This window comes from Cricetulus griseus, chromosome 8 (assembly GCF_003668045.3).
Source record: "Cricetulus griseus strain 17A/GY chromosome 8, alternate assembly CriGri-PICRH-1.0, whole genome shotgun sequence".
In the NCBI taxonomy this organism is placed as follows: Eukaryota; Metazoa; Chordata; class Mammalia; order Rodentia; family Cricetidae; genus Cricetulus; species Cricetulus griseus.
Window position 1 is genome coordinate 948,865 of NC_048601.1, and position 22,850 is coordinate 971,714.

Consider the following 22,850-nt stretch of genomic DNA (forward strand, 5'->3'; position numbering starts at 1 on the left):
GCCTAGCATGATCTTACACAAAGAAAAATCTAAAGACACAGCTAAAAACCTGTTAGGACTGAAAAGAAGTTCAGTTAAGTTGCAGAATGTAAGATTGACTTATCAAATTAGCAAGCATATCTCTACATGAGTAATAAACAAGTAGAAAAATCAAGAGAATAATAAGAGTTACAAAAATAAATATAACCCCAAAACCTATAATAAAATTGACAAGGGAAACAAACTATAATGAAGATAAACTATTGATGAAAGAAACTGAAGACACTGAAGGGAAAGGTACTCCATGTTCACAGATTGGAAGATTATTATGTGTGTGTATGTGCATGTACACATGTGTGTATGCGTGTGGAAGCCAGAGGCTAACATTGTATATCTTTAATTGATTCCTACTTTATTTTTTGAGACATTTTCTCTTGCTAAATCTACAGTTCATCAATTGGCTAGATTGGCTGGCCAGTGAGCTCTGAGGATCCGCTTGTTTCCGCCCTAGTTACCACCAATACTAGGGTTACAGATATGTACTGTCTACTGAATGATGTTCCTTGATTCCAAGATGGCTTCTATGAGTCCACAATGACCCTCATGACTTCAAGATTGCCCCTGATGCAAGATGGATCCCAGTGGTTCTAAAATGGATCCCATGCCTTTTAAGATTGCTGCCAGTGATCTTGTCCAGTTGTCTTCTATATCTCTTCTGTAATGATATGGCAAACAGGAGACCAAGAACCCAAAATTATATGATGGATAAAGAAAGCATTTTCAACAAATGGTGCTGGCATAACTGGATGTCAACATGAAGAGGAATGCAAATAGATCCATTATCTGTCTCCATGCCCAAAACTCAAGTCCAAAAGGATCAAAGACCTCAACATAAATCCAGTTACACAACCTGATGGAAGAGAAAGTGGGAAGTAGCCTTGAACACAGAGGCATAGGAGACCACTTTCTAAATATAACTCCAGTAGCACAGACACTGAATGGGACCCCCTGAAACCCAGAAGCTTCTATAAGGCAAAGGGCATGTTTAATAAGACAAAACAGCAGCCTACAGAATGGGAAATTATCTTCACCAACCCCACATCTGACAGAGGGCTGATCTCCAAAATCTATAAAGAACTCGAGAAACTAGACATCAAAATACCAAATAATCCAATTAAAAATCGGGGTACAAGATCTAAACATAATCCTCAACAGAAGAATCTCAAATGGCCGAAAGACATTCAAGGATTGCTCAACACCCTTAGCCATCAGGGAAATGCAAATCAAAACGACTCTGAGATTCCATCTTATACCTGTCAGAATGGCTAATATCAAAAACAGCTCATGCTGCAGAGGATGTGGAGTAAGGGGAACACTCCTTCACTGCTGGTGGGAGTGCAAACTTGTATAGCCACTTTGGAAATCTGTTTGGTAGTTTCTCAGAAAACTGGGAATCAGTCTACCTCAAGACATAGCAATACCATTCTTGGGCAAATACCATACCACAAGAATACTTGCTCAATCATGTTCATAGCAGCATTATCTATAGTAGTCAGAACCTGGAAACAATCTAGATGCCCCTCAACTGAAGAATGGATAAAGAAAATGTGGTACATTTATACAACGGAGTATTACTCAGAGGTAAAAAACAATAACATCATAAAATTTGCAGGCAAATGGATGGAACTAGAAAAAAAATCATCCTGAGTGAGGTAACACAGACCTTGAGAGACACATTGTGTACTCACTTACAAGTGGATATTAGATGTAAAGCAAAGATAATCAGGCTATAATCCTCAGCCCTAGAGAAGCCAGGTACTAACAAGAATCCTAAGAGGGAGGAATGAACCACACTGGGAAGGGGAAATATATGAGATTTCCTGGGTAAACTGGGGATGGGGCTAAAGGGGAGGGGATGGCTGGGTTGGGGGAGGTACAGAGAGGCAGAGCAATGAAAGAGTATCTTAATAGAGGGAGCCATTATGGGGTTAGGGAGAAACCTGTGTCAGGGAAATCCCCAGGAAACCACAAAGATGACCCCAGTTAAGACTCTTATCAGCAGTGGAGACGGTGCCTGAACTGATCTGTAATCAGATTGGTGATACCTTAATTGTTATCATAAAACCTTCACCCAGTAACTGATGGAAGCAGATTCAGAGATCCACAGCTAAGTACTGGGCAGAGCTCGAGTCCAATGGAAGAGAGGGAGGAAGGACTATATGAGCAAGGGGGGTCAAGATCATGATGGGGGAAATCCAGAGACAGCTGACCTGAGCTTGTGGGAGCTCAGGGACTCTAGATAGACTAATAGCTAGGGAGCCTGCAGTAGACCAACCTAGGCCCTTGCATGTGGGCGACAGTTGTGTAGTTGGTCTGTTTGTGGGGTTCCTAGCAGTGGGACTAGGATCTGTCCCTAGTACATGAGCAGGCTTTTTGGAGTCCATTCCCTATGGTGGGATACCTGGCTCAGCCTTGATGCATGGGGGGAAGAGCTTGGTCCTGTCTCAACTTGATATGCCATGCTTTGTTGACTCCCATGGGAGGCCTTACCCTTTCTGAGGAGGGGGGGCATAGAAAAAAGGTGGTGGGAGAGAATGGGAGGAGAAGAGTAAGGGGAAACTGGCTAGTATGTAAAATATTTAATAATAAGAAAGAATTTTGATGACATCCAATTAATCAATTGACTTTTAAAAGCTTATGATAAGTTTTTTTCCCAAAAGGACACTATTGTGGGCTGGCAGCTTTGCTTCCCACTGAGGCCCTATTCCCCAATATTTCAGGATGTGATCTCATTGAGATGGGAATTCACAGAGGGTCAAGTTTGAAATTAGGTTATGGGAATACATTCTAATCCTAATGGCTGTATCCTACATAAAAGGGAAATTTGAGGGCAAATAGAAAGAATGCTAAGTAAACAAATGTAGAGATTGGAGGGGTGTCGTATCTTTACAGGCCACAAATTTCCAAATTGCTGTCAGAGTTCTAGAAGAGGAGAGATGCATGGACCCAGAAGGGCCTACCAGCCTGTACCTAGATCTGGAAGCTTTACCTCCAGAAGCACAAAATGAATTACTGTTAGAACTTTCATTTGGCGTATACATAGCGTACTCAGTAAACAGCTTGCCCCACAAGCATGAGGACTTGGGTTCAATCCCCAGAACCCATGTGGAAGAGATGGGTTTGTCATGTGCTTATAATCTCAATGCTGAGGAGGCAGAGGCAGGTGGATCCCTGAGGTTCCAGGGCCAGCCAGCCTACCCTCATCAGTGAACTCCAGGCCAAGATGAGATGTCGTCTCAAAGGAGGTGGATTTTATCCCTGAAAATGACACCCGGTGATAGATTACAAATAAACCCGAAAAAACAAATACCAGCACACAGCTGCTCTTGAATGAACATGCACACCCACACGGACTAAATAAAAGATTCACTTTGTGAGTCTTTATTACCACAGTCCTAGCAATGGTCACTAAGTCATGAAAATGTCTTTTCTTTTTTTAAAGAAATTTGGAGCAATCTTATGAAAGAGTTCTTGAGTTCAGAATATTTCAGTATGTCCTAAAGAAGCCAGAATTTGCTGGTAGTGCTAATGTTTTTATTGGAATGAAGATCCCGCCTTGTCTCCGGTAAGCAGCGTGATTTCATCTTTGAAGGTTCAGAAGTACAGTTTTGGTGGCAGGAAGCTGCAGTTTGCTCAGCTATCATTCTGTTCCTGTTGAGGAAATGCTTTACTTCTTCATTGGTAGATAGACCCCAAACAGAAGGTTTTGGAATGAAGGGGGGAGTAGTGAACTGTGCTTGTAGTAATAAGTGGAGGCAAGAAGTCTTGCATTAGATTTCAGCAGAGGCTGAGCTGTGTCTCTTCCGTGTTTAATGTCATCTTCAGCTCTACTGGTCTGCCGGAAACCACAGCGGCTTTGGAAATTCAAATAGACAAGGGGACTCATGGTATCCTCAGTCTCGTCACGATAGATAGGAACCCCTAAGATGGAATCTGATACTAAGGGAATCTGTATAATCACTTCTGTGATTCTCATGCATTCTTACGACAGTCTTGAGGATAAGTCCCTGCTGGGATGCTAACTCTGAATTACAAGCATTCTAGCCAGGTGTGACAGCTTCTGTGTTAGCTCTTGGGAGCCAGAGGCAAGAGAATTGAGAAGAGTTTGAGGCCAACCTGGGATAGATGACAGAAAGTCATGATAAGATGCTAGGGAAAGAGAAACAGTTTTTAATATACCATCTTGCAGAAAGGGATGACAACCTAGAGGATGGTTTTAAAGTCCCTGATCACGAGAAATTCCTATCTATTCCTCCCACCCCTCCCCCCCTTTTTTTTTTTAAATTTGGTATTGTGGTAAAATACACATAAAGACAGGGGCTGGAGAGGTGGCTCAGTGTGGTTAAGAGCACTGGCTACTCTTCCAGTGGATCCAGGGTTTGATTTCCAGCAGTCGCATGGCAGCTCACAACCATCTGTTAACGCCAGTTCCGGGAGATCTGACACCCTCTTTGTATTAGTTAGGGTTCTCTAAAGAAACAGAATTGGTAGGATGAATTGTGTATATTAAAAGGGGATTTATTAGAGAGGCTTACAGGCTGTGGTATGGCTAGTCCAACGGTGGGCTGTCTCCCAATGAAAAGGCTAAGAATCTGGTCACTGTTCAGTCCAAAGGCCAGGTATCTCAGCTGGTCTTCAGTCTGTGTTGGAATCCTGAAGAAGTAGGTTCTAACACCAGCAAAGGAATGCCCCAGCAGTAGGGAAGAACAGCAAGAATGAGGGTAAACAGGTAAAATGCAGAAGCTTCCTCCTTCTGTGTCCTTTTATGTAAGCTGCCACCAGAAGGTGTGGTCCAGATTTAAGGCGGGTCTTCCTGATCACTGTGAATGGTCAGGACCCTTCAAATGACCAAATCAAGAGTAATCTCTCACAGGTGTGTCCACCTGATTCCATATGTGGTCAACTTGATAACCAAGATCAGCCATCCCCACAGGTACCAGTTATGCATATGGTACACTGATATACATGCAGGCCAAACACATACAACCCCCCTTCCTCCCCCATACCCACACTTGGTGTGAACCATCCTATTCCTAAGTGCCCCCTCTTACATTTAAATCTATGTTAAAATCTTTTCACAATAAAATTGCTTTTAAAATTACAATTTACCATTTGTGATGGTTTGAATGAGATGCCTCCCATTACCGTATGCCTGTGTGTATGCACAGGTGTGTGTGCGTGCATGAGCAGGCACACACACACACTTGTAGGTGATGACAGTGAGCATGGCTCCAGGAAACTCACAGAGATCATTTCTGCTTTTAAATAAACAGATGACTGAAGATGTTAGAGCCAGACTGTGAGCCACAGAGCTGAAAGGATTTATGTTTGCAGCACACAGTATAAATTCTGAATTGGGCTGATGGCTAGGGCTTCTTACTGGCTAGCTCTCTGTTAATTATTAAACCATAACTACTAATCTATGCATTTCTACATAGCCTTATCTTACCAGAGAATGCCTGGTGTGTCCTATCTTCCCAGACTCTACATGGCATCTCCAGGTGGCCTCTCTTCTCCTTCCTCTCAGTAGCCCTGCCTATACTTCCTGTCTGGCCAATAGGGTTTTATTCATCAACCAATAAGAGAAACATATATACAGAAGGACATCCCCCATCAGCTTCTGGTTCTCTTTTTTGAGAAAAACATAATTTTGCCTGATGGTTAAGACGACCCCAGGTAGCAACTATTCCGAAAGAACAACACTGTTGATATTTTTGCTGTGTAATATCTCCCATCTGACCAAGTGGCCAGAACTACAGTTTCCTGTCTCTGTTTAAATTGTTCAGAGTGTAACCTGGGACTGGGACCCAAAAGAAATTTAACGATGACAGCATATGTAAATTGCATAAGCCTGAGGTGTAACAGTGCTACAGATCCCACTTAACTGTGGAACATGGATCTAGAATTAAAGAGCAGTGTGATGGTTTCCAAGGGACGGTCTGTGAGGGCAAGATGTTCGCCAAAAGGCACAAATTTTCACTTACCCAGGATGAATAGTTCTGGAGACTTTAGCATGGTGGCTCTAGTTAACATACTGCATTCTTGAAACTAAGAGTAGATCTCCAGTATTCTCACTACAAAAACCAGAACAAATAAAAACACTGGTAGTTATTGGAGGTAACTGACATGTTAATATAGGTTGGTTAAGCCAGTCACTTGACAATGTAATAAAGACCTCATGCAACACACATTAAATATTACGTGTGTGTGTGTGTGTGTGTGTGTGTGTGTGTGTGTGTGTGTGTGTGTGTGAGATTATGGGGGCACTCAAGTTCGTGAAAATTATGGGTAAGGCATTTTGTATCTTCCTTACTGTGCAACATTTCCACAGCCCAATGCCGGTAGCACACTAAAATCTCTCTTCTTGAAATGGTCAACCTGCATTCCCCCACCCGAAACCCTGCTCTGAGCAGGACACAGGTCCCCAATGGATCCATCTGAGTGGCATCACTGTCCCCACTGTGCACTCCATCCAGTATTGTTACTTTTAGCTTATGTGACAGGTGTTGATGTACCTTCCTCCAGGAAGTGCTGAACCGTCTAGGTCAGAGAATGGGCACAAATAATTATGCTATGGTTAGTCTGGCTTGCAAGGTGAATCAACATTTTAAAATCAGTTGCAAACTTTAACATTTTGCATGGAACTAGCTTTCTGATGCCTTTTGAAAAGCTGGAAAATTCTGCATTCCAGGACTCAACAGTTGTGAGCTGGGCTGACTATGTTAGATGAAGCAATGGTCTTTAGCTCAGTTAATTAGCAGCCTGGAGGCACTCACACGTGAAGCTGGGGAACTCACCAGGCTTTGTTCTGAACCACATAACAGCAAAGTAAGCTTGTCTTCTTGCTTATAAACGGCTATGCAGTTCAGAGCACCTATCTGCTCCAGCCTAAAAGGTCACAGGACAGCATTCAATCTCTTCTCATTCAAACTTGGACCCTCACACATTAAGCAGAGAACTTCACCCACCACTAACCCATCCTTGGTTATGACTCTGTGGGTTTCAAGAGTGACCTATGCTCATATTCCTTTTAATCATAGTCTCAGGAGTGTGCTAACAAACCTGCTGATTAATTCACTTTTAAGTGGTTTTCCTTTTCTTTCCTCTTTTTTTTTGGGGGTGGGGTGGGGTAGGGTTTTCTATGAATTATTTTCTCATTGCTGCAAACAAATACCTGGCAAGAAGCTCTTAATGGAGGGAGGGTGTGTTCTGGCTCGGGGTTTGAGCAGACATAGTCTATTATGTTGAGGAAGGCAAAGTGGCTGGGGCTCCCTGACAGCAGGATCATGAGGTTGAGTCCTCATAGGTTGGTAGAACAGGAAGTGGACAATGTCAGTGCTCACCCTTTTCTCTCTTTTTTCCGTGAAGGACCATATCCTATGGAATGATGCCACCCATGTTAGGTTGGGTCTTCCTTCCTCAGTTAAATCTCTCTGGAATTACCCTCACAAACACGCCCAGAGATGTGTCTCCTAGGTGATTCCAAATCCAGTCAAGTTGGCAACGATTCGCCGTGGCAAGATTGAACCCAGGGCCTTTCTCATGATTAACTTGCTTTTTAGAGGAACTTTCGAGTTTATTTAATGAAGCCTTCTGGGTAGCTTTGATTTAGGTGGGTTCCTTTAATTTCATCCATACTGCTTTGGTCTGTGTTTTCATCCACTCTGAGGAAGGACAGTGTGCCCCCATGAGAGGCCCAACTAGGGCCAGAAAAAGTCAAAGATCCATGTTGCAAGTCACCTGAGACCACTTGGCCTCTGTTACCCAGACCAGTGTGAAACCAGGCCTCTTGGTAAGGGCTACTTTAATTATTATTCCATTATGCTCTATAGAAAAGGAACATGGACACAGTAGCCCATACCAGTATCCACCAGTCAGGCAGTCTGTGCAAACACAATAGTGGTGTAAGCCTGTAGATTTCACACCACACATTTTATAAGAAGATCCTCTGTCAGATTTGTTTTTACTTTTACATTGTGGTGGTGGTGGTGGGGGGAAGGGAACTAGTAATTGTTAAACTACTGAGGTTCCATCTTGGCTTAGCACTTCCACTACTTCCAAGGTCAAGTCCAAGCCATCAAGGCCAGCATAATTCCCCAGCAATGTTTTCTTCAATATGCTCTGAGAATTTTTCATTACCACTGACAGCTTGCTACTATGGAGTATTCAACCAGAAAAATGAAAAGGGAATGAAGAGTGAAAATTAAATTAACACGTTCCCAGAGATAACACCTTTAGCTCATGAATAAAGAGGTGTTAGAAAATTCACATTAGGTGTTGTCAAGATCTAAATGTCAGGATACCTTCTGCATCTGTTACCACCGATACCACCCCTTCAAAACAGAGCTTAAAAATAACCTGAAAAGACCTGGGTTTTCAGGAGCACAGTTTATACCGAACACTGAGATTGGAATTTTTTCTTCCTGAAAAGATACATTAATACCACACCTTCAAGAAGTAAAATATGGCAGAAAGAAGTAGTGAAGCTATCAAGTTTAATTTTCTTTCCCCAGATATGTAAAAAAAAATTCTTTTTTGAGACAGGGTCCTTCTATGAATGTAGCTCTGGCTGTCCTGGAAGTTACATCAACGAGGCTGGGTTTGAACTCACATAGATCTACTTGCCGCTGCCTCTTTGAATGATGGGATTAAAGGTGAGGCACACATCATATGTTTTAAACTAAAATGTTTTGTTCCACTTATGGAAATCTGGGATAGTTTTCAACTTTTGGGACCCAAAAAAGCTAACAAACTTTTCAAAGTAACCATGCATTTTTAGGAATAAATAATCTTTCCAATGGCTTCAATTTCAAGAATGCACATAAAATTGTGGGGCAGGCACAAGTGTTGCCGGCAGCTGACCTTTCTCTCTTCTCACTGATGTAACCTGAGTGAGTAAAGTGCTACTTTTAGGATCTATGAAGGTGCCAGGTGTATGGCTGAGGCAGGAGGATTGCTATGAGTTTAAGAACAGTGTGTTAGTTTATGTTGTTGTGATAAAATATCACGACGAAAAGAAACTTAAGGAAGAGTTAATTTTGGTTTACAGTTCCACAGGGGGCAAGCATAGCATAGGGGCATGGGCAGGGGCAGGGGCAGGGGCAGGGAGTAGCAGAGTGATGACATTTCATCCCTGTACAGGAAGCTGGGAGAGGGAGAGAGAGAGAGAGAGAGAGAGAGAGAGAGAGAGAGAGAGAGAGAGAGAGAGAGAGAGAGAGAGAAAGAGACAGAGATACACAGAGACACAGAGAAAGAGAGAGGGAGAGAGGGAAGGAGAGAAAAAAGAAAGACGAGAGAGAGACAGAGGGAGGGACAGAGACAGAGAGAGAAAGAGACAGATACAGAGAGAGACAGACAGAGACACAGAGAAAGAGGGAGGGAGGAAAGGAGAGAAAAAGGACAAGAGAGAGACAGAGGGAGGGACAGAGAGACAGAGAGATGGAGACAGAGAGGGAGGGAGAGAGAGACAAGAAACAGAGACAGAAAGGGAGGGAAGGGCTAGAGAGAGGGAGAGAGACAGAGACAGAGAGGAAGGGGAGAGAGAGAGGGAGGGTGAGAATGAATGAATGAATGAATGAGTAGGAAATGGGTTGAAGCTATATTCAAAACCTATTTCCTCTAGCAAGGCTTTCTCTGAAAGCTTCCTCAAACAGTATCACCAGCTGTGCCTAGAGATGGGGTATTGTTATAGGCCTGACCATGTGTTGATCAGGGGAAATCCGGACTTTTGGAGTTTGGGTTAGGAAAGCAGTGGACTGCACTGAGCATGGCATAATAGGCCATGCCAACAAGCATGGAAGACAGTGGTGCTGAGAGTGATTTGAACAGTGGGGGTTGGCTCAAGAGGTTTCAGAGGAGAAGAATTTTTTTTTTTTTAATAATTTATTTTATTTGCATTGGTGCTTTGCCTGCATGTATGTCTGCTTGAGGGTATCAGATCTTTGGAGTTACAGACAGTTGTTAGCTGCTATGTGGGTGCTGGGAGTTGAACCCGGGTCCTCTAGAAGAAGTCGGTGCTCTTAACAACTGAGCCATCTCTCCAGCCCCCAGAGGAGAAGAATTTTAATATGTTGACTTGAGATCATTTTTGTGATATTTTGGTGAAGAAAGTGGCTGCTTTTTGCCCTTGTCTGAAGAGTCTGCATGAGGCTAAAGTGAAGAGATTTGGATTAAAACAGCCTATTGTAGACTCTATTGTGTGGTTATTATTGGTCACTCATATTGAAAGACCCCCGAAGAGGTACTTTCGTAGAAGGAGACCCGCACCCAGGAATCAGCGAGACCACGAACTTGGATGCAAAACCGCAAGAGGCTTTATTGGAGATACGGGTACCCGGGCGACTTAGCTTCTGTGAGGCCAAGCGCCCCGAGCCAAGGGAAAGGGGTCCTTATATAGGGAAAAAGGCGCAAGCTAGAAGCAGGGATTCTATTGGATAATTCTAATGAGGCATTGTACAGAGCTATTCCCATTGGTCAATGTATATGAGGCGCTATACAGGGTTATTCAAATGAGGCGAAGTACAGAGTTATTCAAATGAGGTGAAACACAGAGTCTTTCAAATGAGGCGAAATACAGAATCATTTCTATTGGATGGTTCAAATGAGACACAGAGCCATTCCAGATCAGCATATTCTCAAGGTCTGGTGTTTGGTACAACAGACTCAATTCCCCCCCTCTGCGTCCAGATGGCTGACCTTGGGGGCGGAGACCTTGGGACGGAGTGTTTCTCATCAGGTGGGGGTGTGGGGGCGGGGCCCCGGGCCAGGGCCTAACTGGTGCTCTCGCCCTCGGGCCAATGCACCTGGTGCTCGCCCTCGGGCCGGCCCACCTGGTGCTCGTTGCTCGGCCCCAGCCCCGAGGCGCGGTGCCAGGCGGGGCGGGCCGGGGGCGCGAGCCCTGCCGGGGTGAAGGCTTGGGAGGCCCCGGCAGCTCCGCGGCCCCCGTGTCCTTGGCCTTGGAGGCGGCTCCCCGCTCGCAGCTCCTGGACAAGCAGCACCGCTGCTCTCCCAGCTCAAGTTCCCCTTCCAGGCGCCGCCCGCACTGCACTCTCCAGCCCCTGGCCGAACCCTGGCCCTGCCCTGCTCAGTCCCCGCAGCGCTGCCCTCGGTCAACTGCTCCTCCCGCCTGCTCCAGAGAGAACACCCAGCACCGGCACAGGCGGGGAAGACAGAGGGGCAGGGTCCGAGCGGGTCTTTCAATATAGATTTATAATGAAAAGGAGCAAGAAAATGTAAAATTTGAAAAAAGGAAGATCAGGAAGTAGAATGGAGCTAAATCCTGTGTTCAAGGAGATGAACAGATTAAGAAATGGAATAAAGGGAGTGGTGACCTCAGGGCTAATATCCCACCCAGTTAAAGTTTCCATCTTGTGGAAAGGAATGAAAGAAAGCCTAGAGCTGTGTGTGGTGGTGCATACCTTTTTTTTTTTTTTTTTTTGAGACAGGTTTCTCTGTGGCTTTGGAGGCTGTCCTGGAACTCGCTCTTGTAGACCTGGCTGGTCTCGAACTCACAGAGATCTGCCTGCCTCTGTCTCCCGAGTGCTGGGATTAAGGGCGTGTGCCACCAACACCCGGCTGGTGGTGCATACCTTTAATCCCATCACTTCAGAGGCAGAGGCAGGTGGATCATGAGTTTGAGGCCAGCCTGGTCTACAGAGTTCAAGGACATCAAAGCTTACTCAGTGAAGGTAACCACTGAAACCAAAAGCTGGTGAAGATGTAATTGAACAAGGGGCCATGTTCCAGCCCCAGCAAGCAGCAGAACTTGGCAGCTTTGGCCATGTGGTTTTGGAGTTAAGGACAGAAGAAACAGGTTATGAAATTTGCCTTCATGACTAAGGAAAGCCACTGAGGCCAGGCATGAGTCAGGGGTGTCCCTGAATGGAGACTTAGAGGGGCCATTTCCTGAAGCTGTGAAGTTGAAGCCTGAATTGCCCTGGAGACCCCAAGATGTTGGAGATGCCAGAGCTGTGGGAAAGCTGCTGAGGAAGCTGCTAAGAGGGAGTGGAACCAGCCCGAGAGAAAGAAGGTGCAGTCAACAAAGTTGAAAGGGGTTAGAGATCTGAAGAGCGTTTTTTTTTTTTTTTTTTTTTCTTAAACAGTCTTTAATGGAAGCTGTGTATGAGGGGCTCCTACTCCTGCATCTTCTCAATTGTTTCTTCCTTGTATTTGCCCTTCTCCTTTCCTACTTGTCGAGACTTGGCTTTCCTTTCCAGGATCTTCTTTCGGTCTTTGTCCAGCTTTAGCCTGGTGATAACCACCTTGCTGGGGTGGATGCCCACATGGACCGTTGTGCCATTAGCTTTTTCTCGCTGCACTCGTTCAATGTAGGTGACGTATTTCTTCCTGTACACCTGGACCACTTTGCCAATCTGCTGACCTTTGTAGTGTCCTCGGACAACCGAACATCATCATCCTTTCGAATGGGCATAGATCGAACATTGTACTTCTGTCTCAGCTCTTTGGAAAGAGGGGAAGACATGATCTTCCTCCGGATGTGAGAAGGTGCATTGAAATGCCATTTGCAGTTCTTGCTTCGGTCAGAAGTCACCAAGGGATTGAACTTCATTTTGGCGGCTGCGATCCAACGATGGCCGCCTGAAGAGCGTTTTGACGTTAGACCTGGAGATACAGAGTTTGGAGTTTGCCCAGCTGGTTTTTGGTCTTGCTTTGGTCCACTATTTCCTCAGTATGCTCCCTTCCCTGTGTTTTGGAATGGTAGTGTATATCCTGTATCATTAAATGTTGAAAGTATATAATCTGCTTTTTGACTTAGATTTTATAAGGGATTACACTTAAGAGATTGCATGATTTTAGAAGAGACTTTGAACTTTAGACGCTTAAATAAGTTTGAGATTGTTATAGACTTTGAGGACTTTTGAAGTTGGGCTGAATGCATTTTTGCATTTTGATATAGCTACAAGCTTTTGGGGGCCAGGGAGTGAGTGTAATGTGGTGGTTTGAAAGAAAGTGGCCCCAAAGGGAGTGGTGTTATTAGGAGGTGTGGCTTTTTTGGAGTAGGTATGGCCTTGTTGGAGGTAAGTGTGTCACTATGAAGGTGGGCTTTGAGGTCTCATATATGCTCAGGCCACACCCAGTGTCTCAGACCACTTCTTATTGCCCTTGAGTCAAGATGTAGGAATCTCAGCTCCTTCTCTAGCACCATGTCTGCCTGCACTCTGCTATGTTGCACCATAAAGATAATGGACAAAGTCCCTGAAATTGTAAGCTCCTTAATTAAATGCTCTCTTTTATAAGGGTTGCTGTGGTCATGGTGTCTCTTTACAGCAATAGAAACTCTAACTAAGACACCCTTTTTTTTTGTATTTTTATATTTGTATTCTTTTTCCCTTTTTAAAATTTAAATTAGAAACAAGCTTGTTTTACATGTCAATCCCAGTTCCCTCTCCCTCCCCTCCTCCCCTCCTCTCCCCAACTCCCTATCCCATTCCCTTTCTGCTACCCAGGGAAGGTGAGGCCTTCTATGGGAGGTCTTCAAAGTCTGTCATGTCATTTGGAACAGAGCCTAGGCCCTCCCCCATGTATGTAGACTGAGAGAGTATACTCTATGTGGAATGGGCTCCCAAAGTCCATTCGTATACTAGGGATAAATACTGATCCACTACTAGAGGCCCATAGACTGCCCAGGCCTCCTAACTGACAACCACATTCAGGGGGTCTGGTTCAGTCCTATGCTGTTTTCCCAGCTATCAGTCTGGGGTCCATGAGCTCCACCTCGTTCAGGTCAGCTGTTTCTGTGGGTTTTCCAGCCTGGTCTTGACCCCTTTGCTCATCACTTCTTCCCTCTCTGCAACTGGATTCCAGAGTTCAGCTCAGTGTTTAGCTGTGGGTGTCTGCCTCTGCTTCCATCAGCTACTGGATGAGGACTCTAGGATGGCATATAAGATAGTCATCAATCTCATTATCAGAGAAGGGAATTTAAGGAAGCCTCTCCTATTGCTTAGATTCTTAGTAGGTGTCATCCTTATAGATCTCTGGACATTTCCCTAGTGCCAGATTTATCTTTAAACATATAATGGCTCCCTCTATTATGTCATCTCTTTTCTTTTTTTCTTTTTCTTTTTTGGTTTTTTGAGACAGGGTTTCTCTGTGTAGCATTGGAGCCTATCCTGGCACTCGCTCTGGAGACCAGGCTGGCCTCGAACTCACAGAGATCTGCCTGCCTCTGCCTCCTGAGTGCTGGGATTAAAGGCGTGCACCACCAACGCCCGGCTATGTCATCTCTTTTCTTGATCTCTATTCTTCCCCTAACTCAGTTTTCCTTCTCCCTCATGTCCTTCTCTCCCCTCCTCTTCTCCTCTTCTCTTTCTCCTAACTCCCTCTCCCCTCCCCCATGCTCCCAATTTGCTCAGGAGATCTTCTTCTTCTCCAGGGGACCATGTATGTCTCCTTGTTACCTAGCTTCTCTGGAGGTATGGATTGTAGGCTGGTAATCCTTTGCTCTATGTCTAAAATCCATGTATGAGTGAGTAGATACCATGTTTGTCTTTCTGTGACTGGGTTACCTCACTCAGGATGGTTTCTTCTAGTTCCATCCATTTGCCTGCGAATTTCAAGATTCCATTGTGTTTTTTTTTTTTTTTTTTTTTTTTTTTTTTTTTTTTTCTGAGTAGTACTCCATTGTGTAAATGTACCACATTTTCTCTATCCATTCTTCAGTTGAGGGGCATCTAGGTTGCTTCCAGGTTCTGGCTATTACAAATAATGCTGCTATGAACATGGTTGAACAGATGTCCTTGTTATATGAATGTGCTTCTTTGGGGTGTATGCCTAAGAGTGGAATTGCTGGATCTTGAGGTAGACTAATTCCCATTTTCCTGAGGAAGTACCATACTGATTTCCAAAGTGGCTGTACAAATTTGCACTCCTACCAGCAATGGAGAAGCGTTCCCCTTTCTCCACATCCTCTCCAGCACAAACTGTCATTGGTGTTTTTGATTTAGCCATTCTGACAGGTGTAAGATGGTATCTCAGAGTTGTTTTGATTTGTATTTCCCTGATGACTTAAGGATGTTGAGTAATTTCCAAGGCTGAAATTATGTCTCTCAGAACATGACATGATTGGACTCAGGTGTTATTCCAAACTTGCTAAGGAGCTGGATTTTCAATATTTCTTATTCTCACTTCAAATGGAACTCTGTAAGTCTCTATTTCAAGTCTCATAGAGTAACTTGCTCTTATAGGTCAGCAAATTTAGATACTCAGAGTCCTTCATAAACACCAAAGTCTGGAACTATGCCTCTAAGGAAACTTGAAAGGAGCTAGAGAGATGGCTTGGTGGTTAAGACCACTTGCTGCTCTTCTAGAGGACTCAGGTTTGATTTCCAGAACCCACACAGTGGCCCACACTGTCTGTAACTCCAGTTCAGGGGATCTGGTGCCCTCTTCTGATCTATGTGGGCACCAGATACTCACTTGATACACAGACACATATGTAGATAAAATGACTATATAAACAGAAAATAAATGAATAATTAAACCTCACAAAACCTTGAGTGATGTCATCTTCCTGGCCCAAAGAGGGAGGGACCTCTTTGAATATTTGGTTTTACATGGGCATATTAAAACTTGCCATGTGTTTAAGTGTGAGATTTCTGAACTTCGCATGCCAGGATAACCTTGCTTTGAAAGGGAGAGTTGTTTGGGGATTTTCTTTCAATTCTTAGATTTATTCAATTATTTTATATGAGACTGTTTTGCCTGTGTAAGACTGTATGTCTGTGCATAAGATGTATCCTTGGTGCCTAAGAGGTCAGAAGAAGGAGTTAGATTCCCCAGAACTGGAGTTAACAGATGATTTCGAACCACCATGTGGGAGCAGGGAACCCAACCTGAGTCCTCTGCAAAAGCAACAGGTGCTCTTAACTGCCGAACAATCTTCCTCATCCTGTTTTGGGATTTTTAAATTCCAGAGGTTTTTTTTTTTTTTTTTTTTTTTTTTTTTTTTTTTTTTTTTTTTTTTTTGAGACAGGGTCTCTCTAGTATGAAGCTCTGGCTGTCCTGGAACTCTCTGTGTGGACCAGGCTGGCCTTTAACTCACATAGATCCACCTCCCTCTGCCTCATGAGGTACATGCTACCACACCTGGTCAATCCTAGTGTTCTTGAAGAAAGGCTTCTGTAGTTCCTTGGTTCAGTGACTCTCAGGCGATGACTAGTGTCTCTAATGGAGGATCCTAAGGCTTTTTTTTTTCCCTTTTAGATATTGGATTTCCCTGAAGCACTTAAAAAGAATTCCACAACCAGGTTACATCTAATACACCTTTAGTGTTCAAGGCAAGTTCCAGGTCTCAAGATGTCCAAAATAACCCTATATTATCTTTTTTCATAGCTAAATTTGGCAGCCACTTCAAGTGGCTGGACAACTTTCCCTTACAAGGGTGTTGTGTACATGTATGCACGAATATGTGTGTGTCTTTGTGTGTGTGTACTTATGTGTACAAGTATGTGCACATGTATGTGGAGGGTAACCTGGATTGTCTTTCCTTAGACATCATAATCATACCTGTTTTTTTTTTTTTTTTTTTTTTTTTTTTTTTTTTAAGACAAGTCTCTTATGGGCCTGGAACTTGCCAACTAGGCTAGACTGATTGGCTAGCAAGCCCCAAGGATGAACCTATTTCTGCTTCCCTAGGGTTGGGATTACAACTGATGTCACTAAGTCTGGCTTTTTTAAAACCATGGATCCTGGGGTTTGAACTCAGTTCCCCCATGCTTGCAAATCAAACGCTTTACTATCTTCCCAGCCCCACAAGATGCTTTGAAAAAGAATTTAAGAAACACTGTCTTTAGTAGGAGGATTTAAGACCCACTGATTACAGAATCAAATGGATCTCACAAACCACTTGGTGGCAGTCAGCTCTCGGTATCTGCAGCAAAGATCTGAACTGGAAGACTTTTTTTTTTTTTTCTTTTTTCTTTTTAAGAGGCCTGTTTTCTTTTGTGGCTCCCTCGTCCATCCTGAATAAACATTGTTCAGAGATAAGGAAGTTTCGCCCCTGACACACTCAGAATGTCACAATCGAGTGCAAAAATATCATCGGTTCTATAGAAGCGTCTTTTGACTTTCTTTAAAAATTTTTTTCATCAAATGCTTTTCTCACCTTCTGTTTATTTAAAGGACCCGTGATATACCTACACATACATTTATTTATTTAGTGTGTGTGCATTTGTGATGGAGGGAAGTGTAGCTGGAGGTCAGAGGACAACTGGCAACACTCAGTTCTCTTCACGAACCATGTGGTTCCTGGGGGTGGAATTCAGGTTGTCAGCCCTGGCCGCAGGTGTCTTTCCCCACTGACCCATCTTGCTGGTCCCTAAAATATAATTTCATACTAATTGTAAGTGGCTAGATTAGGTACTGGAATTATTTCAGCCGAAAATTTGACTTTGGTGGCTAAGAATCCAATAGGCTCATTATGTTGTAAGTGAATCTAGTGCTAACGACAGCCCTGGTGACAGTGACAGTTACTGGTTATTTACAACATGCAAGTCCAGCCCAGAGATTGTCACCAACTGGCTATAAAAGCTGAATTCGGCCACACAAACTCCCTGAGCTGTGATCTCTCATTTGAAAAGGATTAGACCAGGCAGATATATCATAGGGTCTTTCTTTCTTTAACAAAACTATAAATGTAAACTAATAACTTTTCTAAGTATATCCCTGGGAAATAACCCAGACATGTAACTTCTAGTGCAGGGGTTTCTTTAGAACAGGTGTGGTCGATCAGACACCATGTATCAGAATTCTCTGAAGGTTGTATACCTGTACCACGTGTTGGTGGTGAAAGGAACTTTAGTCTGTTCTGAAATCAGAAAGGAAGCCATCATGTCTTCTTTGTCTTGAGAATCAAGCTTCAGGCCATTGCTGGGACCCTGTGATGCAGCCTGGAGGCTCATTTTACTGCTGAGTATGTCACTCTTCCCTATGGACCATGCCTCCATGTAAGGAGACGCAAACAAGGAGATGACCTCATGCAGCGGCTGGCGGTAATTTCACTCTCAACCCTGCCATCAATTGCTTTGAATTCTCTCCAACTTGCTAAGTCTTTGAGGCAGTTGCTTGTTGTGCATGGGTGGCCTTCAGAGGATGCCAGGCGAGTTTTGTGTGACTACACTTGGGAATGTTCGTCCCAAGCTACAAGCAGCTAATTACTCAGGAGGAAGAGACAATTCATTCAGTGGTGTAACTGTTAGAGTGCCCATGCATCTGCAAATCTCTGACCCATGACCTACGAACCACTCTAATTAAACCCGCTGAGTCACAAGCACATATACACAAAGACATGAAAGTAGAAGGCAGAATAGTTGAGAAGAATAATTATCATTGTGGCAGGAGGACAAGGGACAATAATGGGGTAAATATGATCGAAATGCATTGTATATGTGTGGAAATGTAATAACATCATTAAACATTATTTTAAAAGATTATGTGTATTAATGTCTTGCCTGCATGTATCTGTGTGCGCTACGTGCATACCTGGTACCTGTAGAGGTCATAGGGGTGTTGGATGCCCCAGAACTAAAGGTACAGATGGTTGTGAGCTACCATGTGGATGCTGAGTGAGACCTCTGTAAGAGTATCCAGAGGCACCTCTCTAACTCCACTATGTTCAATTTATATAAGTTCACACAACATTAATAATGTCTGTTAATCTTGATACCAGAGCATCCTATGATTGGGTGGAAAGTGTTGAAAATGACACTCCTGCACATTGACAGAAAATCTGTGACTAAAATGAGCCTTCATGGTTACTACAATCCAAGCCTTTGCATTTCCTCCAAATCCAGAAGCCGAAACCCCCTGGGGGAGGGACTAGGAGGTCAGACCCTTAAGTGATTAGGTCTTCAGGAAAGGGATTTCATGAATGAGATTAGCATCCTTATAAAAGAAGTTCAGGAGAGTTTGTTTTCCCTTTCTACACTGTGAAGACTTAACAAGAAAGAGTCATCTATAAACAAGAAAGCACTGGAACTGAATCTGTCTTGGCATCGGTCTTCCCACACTTTAGAGCTATGAGAAATAAAGTTGTTTATAATTTACTTTTATATTTTGACAGTAATCTGAATCAACTAAGAAAATGGTCAAAAGACTAACACTGGGAACAAGGCAAGGACATTTATATTTTCTACTGCAACTTAATACTGCACTGGAGGTCCCAGACAGTATGATAGGACAAGAAAAAAAACAATTAAAGCTATGCACACTGACAAGCAGAAGTGAAGTTTTCCTTATCCACAGATGGCTTCAAAATATACAAAGAATCCTGAACATTGTATAAAAAATATAATAAAGCAAGACTCAACTGCAAATAGCCAATTTAACTAGGTTTCCAAGTGAAAGGTCAATATACCATGATCATTAATGGACCATAAAGATAAAGTGTAACACTTCAAAAGGTTTGCAAGAAAACACACTAAAACCTTCCCTGTCTGGGATTAGGTGAAGAATTCTTACAGGTGACATCAAAGATGCAAGAAGAAAGTGAAAGTTATGGAAAACTGGATTTCACAGAAATTTAAATTTTCATGTTTAAAGGTCCTCATCAAGAAATCGAAAAGACAGCCCACAAAATATTTGTTTCAGGAGAAAATGACCACAAATCAGGCATTTGACAAAAGCCTTACCTCCAAAATCCAGGAAGGATTTTTCCAATGCAACAGAGAAAGATAAATAAGCCAGTTAAGCGGGGAACAAAAGATGTGAGTGAGAACTTAAGGAGAAAAGAAACATGGAGGTCAAATGATCCTGGGCAGACGCCCATTAGTCAAATTCCACGAGAGCCACAGTGACACCAAGGCCCGTTAGGCCAGCCATAGTGAAATGATGGACAACGAGCCGTACAGTTCGTGTCCGTTAGCAATGGAACATTATTTGGTCAGTCAGGAATGAAGTACTGACATGTAGATGAACCTAGAAATTCTGCTGAGCAGAGGAAACCAAACACACACTGTATATATTTCAGTATACAAAATGTTCAGAACAGACCAAACCATGGTGACAGAAGGGGGGATTACTGGGAATGGCTATAATCCAGTGCAAGTGACTTTATGCAACAAGTACCCATCACAAATATGGAACCAGCATACAGATATTGCTTGACAAATGGTATGTTTGCAATACTGAGTGCTTCAGGGTCAGTTAGGGTCAGTTGGTAAATAATTTAATTTCCTGGAAAAATCTGTTGATGTGGGATAATGCTCTTGTACACAGTAAAGATTTGTCACGTGTATTGATTTAATAAAATGCTTATTGGCCAGTAGCCAGGCAGGAAGTATAGGTGGGGCTGCCAGACCAGGAGAATTCTGGGAGGAGGAAGGCATGCAGAGGAAGCAAGATGAGAATGCCTTACTGAGAAAAGGTACCAAACCATGTGACTAAAAATAGATAAGAATTATGGTTTAATTTAAGTTGTAAGAGCTTGGTAGTAATAAGCCTGGGCAATAGGCCAAACAGTTTATAATTAATATAAGCCTCTGTGTTTATTTGGGACTAAAGGACTTCAGGACTGGGTGGGACAGAAACTTCCATCCATTCTGTTGAAGATTTCTGTAAACCATCACTTAAACACATTTCCCACGTAATGCTTTTCTGTGCCGTCCAACAAATACAGAGCAAAGCTGTTAGGGATAGCATTCAACATGCTCGAAGAGGGACAGTCAGACATCAGGCAGGCATAGATAGATGCACAACAGATAGACTACAGACAAGCTACAGACAGATGGAAGACACAGGGAGAGAAGTCGAGAATTCAAACCCAAGAAGCTGTGATGAACTTTCCCTAACGCTCCATGACACGATGCATTTTGGTGCCTCTGAAGGTATCTTTAACATTTTAACCAATGTATTTTGGTGCCTCATGTGAGGAATCTCTAATACAGTTAATAGATGCATATCAAGACACCTTAGAGAGGTCTTAAAAACTAAAGGGACCCTGCTATCTGTGACAGTGTCACTTAAGGAAGTTGGAGCCCACATAAATGGACTACGCTGAAGCTTGAAAACGGTAAGGTTCCCATTACTTAAAAACCTGATGAGAACTTGTTAGAATCTAAGATGCTTCTCCATTAGGAAAGAGGCATCTGGGTGAGCTGGATGTGTACTCACCCCAGTGACCTGCACAGAGCTATCTTCTTTTGAAGAGACTGAGAGACTAGGTACTTTTCTGGTCACCATGGAGATCAAGCCAGAGGCCAGCTTCCTCCATCCTGGTCCATGGATGAACCTGCTGCTGAGCAGAGATTTACAGAGGAACCATTTGAAACTATGACATCTGCACAGCCCTGAAACCTGGCAAGCTACAAGCTGGACTCCAGTTCTGTTCAATAAATGTAGCACGAGTTCTAATAGGTCTCCATAATAAAAACACCGGAGTCAGATATGGGGGTGAAAGCGTAAAGGTCAGAGAAGCAGAGCACCAGAGCTCTTACCTCTATGAAATCCTCAGACTGAGTAGAGAGTAAATCAGGGAGCACATGGTTGAGGCACATTTCCAAGGAGCCTCTGACAAGCCCCATGGAGATTGACCATGTCTCATTCACAGGCTGTGATGACCCCAGTTACCGATATGATTGCTTCTGACAACTCGACACTAGATTCTGCATCTCCTGCACATTTGCGACCCTAATCAGCCTTGCTTAGCAAAGTTTTAAAGATGCCTTTTAAAGCTTGGAGTGGCAGAGCACCCCTGTAAGGCTAGGGATGAGAAAGAGTAGCCTGGGTTACATGGCAGAATCCCATCACAAACAACACCCCCAACTAAACCAAACCAACCAACCAAACAGGCCACCTAACTAGAGCAACTGACCCAGTTGTGAGTAGGGGGAACGATCATCTCTACAGCACTCACATGTCTTTCCCTGTGACTCATTCATTAGAAACAGGAGGATGAGAGGCAGTAAGAACCTTTTCTCACCTCTCCACCTCTCTCCACGTCTCTCCTTGAATCAGGTCACAAAACCAGGAATAGGACTCTCTGATATCCCCTGAAGACTTTCCTGTGATGGATATCCTGCCTACATGTGGAGGAAGGAGGAAGCTGTGTGAGAAAAATCAAAGCTTCGGGCCTTACTAGGCATTCCTACTCTTGTTATCATTAAATCATCATTTTGTCCTATAGTGTTAGATTCTAACACTATATCCCCGCAGAGCTATGCATAAAAGTAGAGATTTCTTTCTCATGGGTCTTCATTTCCTTATGATGCTCCCAAATTCATAGAACCCAAATGTCTGTGAGCTGATGAATAAAGCATGGTATATCCATACAACAGAATATTATTTAACTGTGAAGAAGGATGAGGTATTGAGGCATGCTACAAGGAGAGGGGATCTTTGTGTGTGTGTGTGTGTGAGTGTGTGTGTGTGTGTGTGTGTGTGTGTGTGTGTGTGTGTAATATTACTTTATTTTGTTTTTTGAGATAGGGTTTCTCTGTGTAGTTTTGTAGACCAGGCCGGCCTTGAACTCACAGGCTGCCTCTGCCTCCCACTCCCGATTAAAGGCATGCACCACCACTGACTGGCAAAGAAGAGGGAATCTTGAAAACACACTAAGCAAAAGAAGTCAGCTCCATGCAACAGTATTTCCTATATTCTATTTAGATGAATTTCTAAGAATAGGCAAATCTATAGACAGAAGATAGTTTAGTGATAAACTTATGTTATATGGGGTTGAGGGTAAATAGGATGATTAGTGGCTAGTGTGGGATCTTTTGGGGAGGTAAATTAATGTTTTGGGACTAGACACAGAAGTAGTTGCAGAGTTCTGGGACTGCTTGAACAGTCATTGCTTTCTA

At 43.3% G+C, this 22,850-nt stretch overlaps 1 protein-coding gene across 1 annotated transcript; it reads right to left on the reverse strand.

Annotated features, from left to right (window-relative positions):
• Nucleotides 1–12,110: 12,110 nt before the first annotated feature.
• Nucleotides 12,111–12,650, reverse strand: LOC100760405 (60S ribosomal protein L26-like). Its single transcript, XM_035448576.1, is given in 2 exon segments — nt 12,111–12,442; nt 12,445–12,650. Coding segments are annotated over 2 exon segments (435 nt in total). The 5' UTR covers nt 12,608–12,650; the 3' UTR covers nt 12,111–12,170.
• Between the last annotated feature and the right edge of the window lie 10,200 nt (nt 12,651–22,850).